The 10,566-nt window shown below is 39.7% G+C and overlaps 1 protein-coding gene across 1 annotated transcript; it reads right to left on the bottom strand.

Annotated features, from left to right (window-relative positions):
• Positions 1-2,655: 2,655 nt before the first annotated feature.
• Positions 2,656-6,362, bottom strand: LOC139622516 (zinc finger protein 260-like). Its single transcript, XM_071479863.1, has 3 exons — positions 5,961-6,362; positions 5,009-5,057; positions 2,656-4,681 (listed from the first exon to the last, which is right to left on the bottom strand). The coding sequence occupies exons 1-3, from the start codon at positions 6,267-6,269 to the stop codon at positions 3,576-3,578; spliced, it is 1,464 nt and encodes a 487-aa protein (XP_071335964.1). The 5' UTR covers positions 6,270-6,362; the 3' UTR covers positions 2,656-3,575.
• Positions 6,363-10,566: the final 4,204 nt, after the last annotated feature.

Below are 10,566 nucleotides of genomic sequence, written 5' to 3'. Positions count from 1 at the left end.
AGTTTTGGTTGACTTAACTCTGTGTATGCATGACTCTGGCTCTGGCTTAATGCAGCTGTGCCGGCTGGGTCTCTTATCCGGGGTTTTAGCAGTGATGCAATGTTTCCAGATGTGGAACAACAGGGAAAAACTCTGTATTAGTCTGGCCTGAGGAACAACAATTATTTCCTCCAACAAATCTAGGTGTAAGTCTGTGGTACTAATGTAGAGGTTTGTGATGTGTTTGTTAAGCAGTGTGTTATTCTACTCTGTGTGGAATGTGTTTATCTCTTCTGGTGTCGCTGGTGTATGTGATTGCTTTTGCTGTTTTATATATTTAATTAGATTTTATGATAGAATTTAAAACAGGATAATCTTAACACAGAGTCACTAAATTAGTTCCTTTTGACAAGAGTGGCACCAATTAACACATCAAGACTGGAAGCAGTGGGATTTCTTTTTTATTTTCTAAGTTACACAGTAGTTTGTTCATTGTGAACTTTATATGCTATTAGATTTTTTTAATGACATTAGATTACATTCATGTAACAGATGTAAATATTAAAAATCTGTGTAACTTGCATCCCTGTGACACAACCTGCCATGTTATTCAGTAACTAAAGATCTGTGGCAGCGTTAGTTTCCCTCTGTGGATCAGATCCTGACAAGCTCGTCTGGTTGACTGAGACGTGAAGGAAAGTGTAGCTGCTCGGTGAGTTCAGTGAGGTGGGAGTGGGAGTGGGTGGACAAACATGTTGGATGACTCTGTGCTGCTTGTTCTGCCAGGTTGCCTCCTCAGATCTGATGGACAGAGACTTCACAGCGTCATCCTCCACAGATGGAGGCAGCTGACTGGACAGGGGTAGGACAGGGGCCCCCCCTGGTGGACTGACAGTTTTTTACTGTGCACATGGTTCATGACTAAATGATTCTAATCTTCAGTGCAGGTGTCCAATGACAGAATTGACTGGATGGATGGTTTTTGAGACATGAGATATCGTTTAACTGCAAGTGTGAAGAATCATTGAAACCTGTTGTTAAACTTCAGTCCTGTGAACAGACTGAAATCACTGCTACTGGTTTACTTTAACATTTGTGGCTCAAGTAAAAAAAAAACACAAAGAAATGCTGAAATGTGTTCATGATTTGTCCAGGTGTTCAATGTTATCAATTCATGAGACAGTAAATATGAATATTTATATTTATGTAATGTTATGAGTAGTAATTGTTCAAAATGTATTTAAGGTAATTTGATTTGCTTTACATTTCAAATACAGACAAGTGTTTTTTTAATTTGTGAGAACTGAATAACTAGTTTGCTATAACCTTAACAGATGGTTTGCATGCAGCTGAAACTGAATTGAATTATTTACATTAAGCCAATAAAGCAATAAACTTTTTTTTAAATGTAGGACAACTTGAAATATTTGGTTTGCTCCACCTTCAGAAAATAGATTGACCGAGTTAAAAAACAGAAACACAGGTTAAACTAAATAAATATGTAACATTCAATCAACATCAAACACTTGAATAGTTTGATATTTTTTAGTTGATTTTGAGACCAGCATGATGCAGAGGAGAGGATGCAAATATTTCAATACTGACAAAATCCACTGACTGAACACAGTTCCAGGGAGGATGATGCCTAAACGCAGGTAGGTGGACTCCGCTCCAGTTCAGCCCTGCATGCCCCATAAAATCCATAAAGTGCAGTGCTAAAGTAGCTGTGCATGAGGTTATTAATAACTTCACACAACGTCCATAAATATACAGTTTATTCATTTGAAAGCAATTTTGATTAAATAAAACTCTTACTCACATACGCTGTGTCCAGAGACATTATGTCTGTATTTGAAAACATGCGTCACCCCGTCCCAAAGCTGGAGATCAGAAAATCCTCAGATGGAGCGACTCCATCATCGATACGAGGGGCACTGACTTTAAGCATCAGTGGATGTGTATTCCATTAAAATATCAATTAAATGTCATAATGTGGAAATGTGGAATACAGGAGCTGCATTACTCTTTAACTGAACCCTCCACATTCAGACCTATTGACTGCAAATGATGAACTAATGCAGGAGAAAAACTAACTCTGGAAGAACAGACTCACAAATGTCAAAGTCTGAAAAGGTCAAATTCTTTCTTTCATCAGTCAAACTACTGAATTCATGTAGCTGAAATTCCATTGAGCCACTGAGGGAAATAATTCACCTCAGTAACAACTGAATCTACAGTAGCTGTGTCGTGTCTACCCTCCAACAGGTGCTGGTGTAAGAAATGACACAAACATTTTCTGCCCCCGCAGCATCAGATCCATATTCATCGTTATACAGTAATCTGGGGTGATACTGCACATTTTAAGGTTCTCACTCCAGAACAGAGCTGCATGTTCACAAATATTGATCAAACTTTTCTGGTGCACGGGAATAAAAAATGTGAAATCTTACAAAAGGTTTGGTTCTGCTTTAAATGCACAATGATTATAATATAGTGTTTCATCCTCAAAGCATCTGGGGCAGAGAAATAACAGCCTACAATTATAGATGTTAAAGTCATTATAGAAGCCTATAGAGGACTTTATTCAAACAATTGTGTAAACTTGAAAACTTGTTGTAGGATCACACTGGACCTGACTTAATGAATAAGAGCAAAGCAGGAGAAACAGTCAGAAGGTTTAATTTGAAAGTTTTTAATCTTCTGCGGGCAGTCAGGTGTGAGTGAGGTTACATTTCTACAAATAAAAGAAAGCAAATTATCCCATCATCTTTAATAAAGCAACAAACAATTGTAAATCAAAAAAGTACTTCATTAAATTCTGACTTTCAATCTATAATCATGTGAGAACAAACCGAGAAGAACAACAAAGTAAACATGACTTGTGAAAATATAATGAAATAAATTACTGACTCCCAACTGAAGGACAAACAGAACGAGCTCAGGACACAGAACAAAGGAAACTCAAGGCACCTGTGTGAGCTGCCCAGTCAGTCACTGCTTGGTTTCACTGTGTGAAGATCAGGTAGACTGTTATAGGAAATCATGACCTGGCTGTTTGTACAACACATGTTGTCTCAATGGCTTCTTTCCAGAGCCACATCAGCAACAGTTTCTGACCCGGACAAAATTCTCTAAAGAAGAAAACAACGAAAACAAAAATCAAAAGGTTAGAAATGTTTCAGAGACACACCTCTCCCCCTCCTCGGATGGCTGGGCCAAAATTACTCTTTAATTAAAGGGATGCCCAGAGTTGTGACCCTATCTTTTAATGTTTGGAACCCATACTGTGAGATTACGTACTGTACGTGGTGTAATTTTATTGCAAACGTGACTCTGACAGTAAAGTATCTATCATGTCAAGCTGCATGAAAAGAAACAGATCTGAAGGATGCTGATAATCACTTTGATTTTTGTGTGGAAATATGCATCAGATTCCCCTCATGATCCCTCTTTCCTCTAAAGGAAATGACTGTGAGGATATAACAGACATGCAGCGTGGACGGGGGAGTGCAGGTCATCTGAGAAAAAATTATTTACTACACATGAATCAATCAAATCCTAATTAAAAAAAATAGTATCTCATTCTCTCAGACAGATTAAAGTTTTTTCTCCTCCATCTCTCGTCCTTGCAGTTTCTTACTGATGTGCTGCTGCCATGACCTGTGAACCTCTGTATGCACCTTCAGGTTGGAGGCTGTGTGGAAGGTCCTGCCACACGTTGTGCAGCGAAACAGCTTCTTAGAGCCTTTGCGTGGCGTCCCTGTGCACAGTTTGAGGTGGTGGCTACTTGCAAACCTCTTGCCGCATTTGTTACAGAAGTACGGCTTTTCTCCAGTGTGCTGCCTCATGTGAACGGTGCGATTGGAGTTCTGAGTGAATGTTTTGCCACAGAAATCACAACTGAAGGGTCTTTCCCCCGAGTGCACTCTCATGTGCCGAGAGAGCTGGTGGTTCTTATCAAACTCCTTGTTGCATTCAAAGCATTTAAAGGCTTTCTCCTCTTCCTTCTCCTTCTCTGCTGCAGTTTTGCAATCGTTTTGCATTTTGCAAAATTTGAAATGATTGCTTGTGGCAAAACTTTTTCCGCACTTTGCACAAGAATATGGCTTTTCCCCCGTGTGCACCCTCATGTGAGCAAGACGACTCGAGTTCTGACCAAAAGCTTTGCCACAGTAATCACAGATAAAGGGTTTTTCCCCTGTGTGAGTTCTAATATGCATAACTAGCTGGTAGCGTTGGTCAAACTCCTTGTTGCACTCCTGGCATTTAAAGGCTTTGCGCCCTTTGTGACTCCTGTTTACATGTCTGATCAGGTAGGAGTCCTTCTTAAAACTTTTACCACACATGTGGCAGGACTTCTCCTCCCTCTGAGGCTGTTCCAACTCCACCAAGACTTCGATGCTGTGACTCTGAGGCGACGAGGAGCCGTCACTTTCATTCCATTGGTTGTCTGTGCTGTTGTTCCGACCCTCAGCCACAGCAGTGGAAGATGAGAAGGGCTCACATTTAATGGTGGATTCTGTTTCAGCATGTCTGACTTCAGCATTGTTGGAAGCCTCCATGTCTGGACTGATGCACTGATCCACCTGCTCCTCTTTAATCTGTGGGTTGGTCTCTGTTTCCTCCAGGATGGGGTCCTGCTCTACCTTGATGTCACACTGCTGCAGGGAGGGAGGCAGTTCTCCAGAGACCAGCTTGGTGTCTAGAGGACAGAGAGGAAACCTGAAACCTCGAGTGCACATACACTGAAAACCATCTTTATAGTAAGTAAGTAGGAGACAATTTGCATCCATAACTGAAATTCTGAAACTAAAGATATTTGCATATTCATATTTCCTGATGTTTTAAATGAGGGAGAAGGAGTAGACGTACTTTAAGAACTTTTAGTCAGTTAATGAAACTTTTTTTTGTTAAAACACATCAGAAACAGATGTAAGTTCAACTGTGCAATGAAGGCAAAAATGCCAAATACCAAAATTATTACTTTCTCCATCTCTCTGGAGATCAGCCCCCATCTTTCATGTCTTACCTTCAGGGGAATCCATTGATGCATGCTTGGTCCTGTTGTTTACTGCATCCTGTTGAAAATAACTTCCTGTCAGTGTGTATTTTTGGTGTAAGCAAGACAATATAAACAGTTAATGAAAAGGGGCTTTCATCCATGATCACTATTAGTTTAGGGCTCATTTCAGCTCTAACATACACAGCTGCCAGTTCATCAAGTTGAATCAACATCTCTCTATGTTTTGCATTAGGATTTATTGCATTAGTTTTAGCTAGCGTTTGTCAATTGAGCGCAAAAGTCTGGACAATAACCAAATAAGCCCTGCAGCAAACACATTAAAAACTAATGCACTGTTACTTTTTATTTTATGAGCTAGAAAAACATTTTAAAAACCACATTTCACCTCAGGGGAGTGTGAGGTTTTCTCTGGATCATTGTCCTGTTGTAGAAACCAGCCTCTTTTCACTGATTATTTAGTTTCCTCATCTTGAATCATTGTAATCAGAATATCTTTGGGTTTTAGACTGTGTGTTTCCACAATTACAGTTTAATGTTTTTCTAATTTCAAGATGATTAGATAAAAAGTAACAGTGCTTTAACAGTTAAAGAAAGGTTCCTTTTTAATATCTGTTTGCTGCAGGGGTTATATTTACTTCTTTTCACTTCAAATGACTTCCTAAGTTATTTGCCCAACTACTATTACAACTGTTCATCTTGATTTTGGCTGAAATTAGAGAGCAGATGATTTGACCTGCGCTCTGAGCTGAGGGGTGGGTGAAAGACTCTCAGCTACCTGTGTCTTCAAGCTGATCAATGTGTTTCAGGTTGTTATGAACATATTTTTGTAACTGAAGACAAGACTGGATAATTGATTATGTTTCACTTGTTGCTGTTTTTATAACGTAATCTTTATAATAGGCCCTAACATATGAGGTCTCCTACAAAATAAAAGCATGAAAGTAATAACAACACTCACCACCTCCGTCCCACTTTGTTCCGGTGTGCAGGAGGAAACGCCAACAGTCGGAACCGCCGTCGGCGTCAGAAAACGGTGCATCGCACCGGCCATCGGCTGCCCGTGAGTGGTGTAGTCCCCCGGAACAAAATGCTCCGAGCACACGATGTATTTCTTGAGCTCATCCTGCGGAGTATTCGTGTCGATGTTCAGGGCGAGCAGCCACAGCTTGAGCCGCTCGGGTTCCCTCACTGGGAGGCGGTGAAACGACAAACTGGTGCCGGACTTCGCTTTGTTGTCGCACGTCTTCACAGCGCAGGTGTACGGCATGGTCCCGCTAATCCCCTCATCTGACTGAGCACTGTGTATCTGCTACTGTTGGTCTTCCGGCTCCGCTCCCACCCTGGCTTCCCTTCTCTCTCTCCTTCGTCGCTCAGGTTTTGCAGCAGTTGCCTCCTTCAGGTTTCACTCCCGCCTCCCTCTGGTGGCAGAGAGAACTACTCTCTAAGAGGACAAATACTGGAGCATTTCCATTTTATGCAGCAGCTTCTACTCCATCACATTTACTCCTTTACATTTCATGATTAGTTACTTTTTAAGTCACAATTTTTCATCCTCATTTTTTCACGAAGAGCTGTATCAACAAGGTTGAAGAGCAGTAACCTTTTTATTTGGGGGTACATTATTTCTGGGCTTGAGCAGAAAAATGGGGGTGTCTGGTAACATTTCATCCACCATGTATCAAGACCACCCAGAGCTGAAGACATGATCTCTCACTGTGTTGACTTGTGCACATCAGACTTCAGCTGTTTCCTACTTCAGCTCTGTGATGTCTCAGACATTGGCGGTTTCTCTTCTGTATGGATTCTCTCATGAAGACACATGTAGGCACAGAAAGGACACTTGCACCAGGCAGTCTCAGTGCAGGAACACCTTACCACACTCACTGCACTTCTCTCCAGTGTGATTCTCACTCGCGTGTCTGACGCAGTCGACATCCCTTTTAAAGCAAGTGCAGCAAACATGACAGAACTTGACGTCAGAGGGAGATTGTAAATGATCTTACAATAGACTTTCTTTAGTCTGAGACATGTTTCTACATCCACTCTTTTCTTCCTCTTTATTTACTCGAGCAGCAGCAGCAGCAGTAGATGAAGGGATTTGACAGTTGGCAGTTCCCTCTGTTTCATTATTAAGTTGTTTCACAGTTGGAGGGAGCGGCCTCCAGCGTCACTGTGAACTCTATTTCTTCGTCTTTAATCTGCCGGAATAATTGATGTGTGGCTCCGTTTTGAGACTCCACTCCTGTGAAGGGAGAAACATTTCCTCTGAGACTTCAGCAGCAGCTGTTAAACATGAAAGAAGATTCACCAACTCTGAGATTTTGGAATTTAATCAAACATTGGAATAGAAATAAACTGTGTTTTACCTCTTAGATTCATTCCTGTCCATCATTCTTCATCTTCTGTTATTATTGTGCAGACGCCTTTTTGAAATAAATCTTAAATAAGAAACTGTTTCCCGGACGGAATTGTTTTTCCTTTGAATTGAAAAGTTTAAAGTAGGTCATGTTTTTCAAAAATTAAACTTTTGTAGGAAGGATTTAGACTTATTCCCCCTCCCATACCATCGTTTGTTGACATATGTCTGTTTCATTTTAAGAGTGTTATTATCCATGAATTGTTTTGTAATTGTTTCAGGTGTCTGTGATGTGGCTCCACTTTTGATTTCTGGCAGTGGTTGTAGTGTGAATTTAATGCCTGACGAAGGTCGATGAACTAAAAGTTGTATCTTATGAACTTGATGCTGACAGGGTGAGAATTCAGCTGTGTCTTTTGCATGATTTGCATGCTTACCATGTGCATGACAACACAGATGTCCCTCTCTCTTCTCTATTTATTTCTATAAGCATCACCGTGTTACAGTCTCATTTAATTATCTGAGGCACGTTAAATTTATCAATGCTGATGCACCACTATCCCCTGCAGGTCAAATATTAAATAGACAATTAAATATGAAATAATTATTAGAAAGCAACTAAAAGTATTCAGGTTTGGTATTAGGTTGTAACAGAATATCTGATGACAGTTACAGATCCATCCTGGTTACAAACAATACAGGCTGTGGATAGAATATATGTAAAATTGCACCAAAGATTAAACATTTCATACTGTAAGAATCATTCGTCTACACTTACTCAAAATATATTCATAAATAAGATATGATGGCAGCAGCCACCCACTTTTTCTCATAGAGAACTGAGTTAATTTTATTAGTAAAATCTAACATATGCTTCCGTTTAGCTGGGATACAAAGACCTGTCTTGTTTATTTTCCAGTTACACACTTTGTGTTGAGAATCTGAGGATTTTCAGATAGAGACACTGAGCACCAGCAAGTTCCAAGATGAGAAGTTTATTGGTTTGCAAAGAAGCTGTTTTTACAAAAGCATGAGGAGGAAGAAAAACTGAAACATTTGAGCGAGCTAACACAACGGTAGATGTTCTGTCTTCATCTAAACACTGGTCCAGTGCACTTTCTCAATGAGAAACAGGATTTGGGGTCATCTCAGTTTAGTTTGGGAAATACAAAGACATGTTGTTGTGTTTGTTTTTTTTGTGGTGGACGGATGTATGTAAAACAGCAGATGTAACAGCCAACATGATGCTTAAAAAGACAAAAACTCTCAATTTTTCCATTAAAGAATCCAAAGGCAAAGGTTCGATCCAATACTTGTTTCACACATTTCTTTATGTCATACAGTGAAGTACAATTGTAATATTTGTACTTGTCAGAACCCAAAACACTTTAATCTTTATCAAAAACTCAACTTTTCAAGATGCCTTCATATAAAACAGCAAAAATTAGTACGTTACCAATACAGAAGAAATAACGTTACCACTCACAACCCTGTTGGCTACACTGCAGTAAATAGAAATGATAACATGATTGTTCAACCACACAACAGATCAGCCTACTTCTACTCAGGACACTTCAGAAATGGACATCATGATGTAGACATGTAGGTTAGCACTTCTTAGAAACTCGTGCGGAAAAATCTTGACTTAGTCACTCCAGTCCATATTCTTGTTTTGCACATCCTTATGTTTATGTCAGCAGTGTTTAAATCCCATAATTTGCTATAAGGTAAACACTAAACTCCAATTTTCATAAATACTAGGCCATAAAGAAAAAGGAGACCAAAGGAAAATCTGAATTTGAAACACATCAGATAGATGGGTAAAAAATAATAAAATAAAATAAAAGCACATGCTTGACTGGAACAAAATCTGGCAGCATTAACACCTTAATCTTTCATGTTTACACAATAGCCAGGCACAAACTTACATGCACAACAAAATGCTTCCTGCTCGCAACTCAGCCTGATATTCGTCATGTAAAAACGAAGCCTGTGAGGCTGCGTTCATAAATATGTACATCCAAAGTCCAACAACAGGGCAACATACAGACCTGGGTCAAATATACTGTTCCTCCACATCAGGTGCCCTCGATTTTTAACTAAGGGTAGGAAATGTTTATTTTACAACTCATTGGATGTGAGGGGAGGATCCGAAATAACTGAGGTGAATATGAACAGTATTTCCACCTGGGTTTTATCATCAGATTACAATCAGGAAGAGAATGACATTCAGTTCTGTTGAATTTTAAACAGCTTTAGAGCAATTAAAATAGGAGCGAAGAGCAGGAATTATTTCTCAAGATGGAAAAAGAAAAGACATGGGATCATTAGGAGATCAGGGAGCAGGACCTGGTATTTCGTAAAGAAACACAATGTATGTTGAGGTTTTCCAAAAAGATGTACCACTTTTTTTTTTTTTTTTTTTAAACTGAAGTAATAAGCAGTTTTGAGTCCCTTAAATGGACACTACTACCTTTTTTTTTTTTTTTTTAAAGTGCAACAGTACCAAGTAAGTAAGCTTGAGTACCCTGCCATCTTCTCAGGTACCTGCACCACACCCAACTGTGCAGAAAACCTCATGGAAAAAAAAAACAATTTGGTAAATGCAGAGTTAAACTGTGCTATGTTGAGAAAAACACACTCCCAGTTCAGCTCCCTGCACACACACAAACACATACACAAAAAGCGCTCTCTGGCTCGAGCCCTTTAATTCAGGAAGTCTTGAATTGTTCATCTCCCTCCCCCATAATTCCTTGCAACAGCACTGCAGCTGTTGATACTGTTAACTACTGCCAGCTGTGACAGCTGTGCAGCCAAAAACATGAACCTGCACTTAAACACACATCTCGTTTCTACATCCATCAAACACATTGCTGAGTTATGGTCAAATTCTTTACATGGTGTATATTATTAGCGTTACAAAGGAATGATCACCAGTTAATAGAAAGAACACAAAAAAAAAAAAAAAACAACAGTATCCAAAAAACACAACCTGTCAACACAATTACACAGTATTTGTACACATTTGTTCTGTTGTAACACTGGAGTAATGATGCATCGCACTGATTCGTATCCTTTCACACTGAGCTCCTCACTGCCCTCTCATACCAAACTGTACTCGCTTCCTGTTTGTGGCCAAAATAAACCAGCGGCTGCCAAGCGAAAACGAGGAGCTCAGGAAGACCGTGTCTGACCAACGGGGAGCAGT

Source organism: Trachinotus anak, unplaced genomic scaffold, assembly GCF_046630095.1.
Source record: "Trachinotus anak isolate AG129_WGS33_773 ecotype Australia unplaced genomic scaffold, CSIRO_AGI_Tana_v1 ptg000007l, whole genome shotgun sequence".
Taxonomy (NCBI): domain Eukaryota; kingdom Metazoa; phylum Chordata; class Actinopteri; order Carangiformes; family Carangidae; genus Trachinotus; species Trachinotus anak.
The sequence above is the reverse complement of the archived record's forward strand: the minus strand, read 5'-3'. Positions and strand labels throughout refer to the sequence as shown.

Excerpts from the sequence above, each read along its gene's own strand:
- LOC139622516 (XM_071479863.1), bottom strand. The coding sequence starts at position 6,269 with ATGCCGTACACCTGCGCTGTGAAGACGTGCGACAACAAAGCGAAGTCC. Across the intron at positions 5,058-5,960 it reads AACAAAGTGGGACGGAGGTG|GATGCAGTAAACAACAGGAC; the intron begins GTGAGTGTTGTT and ends TATTTTCAACAG. Across the intron at positions 4,682-5,008 it reads ATCAATGGATTCCCCTGAAG|ACACCAAGCTGGTCTCTGGA; the intron begins GTAAGACATGAA and ends TCTGTCCTCTAG.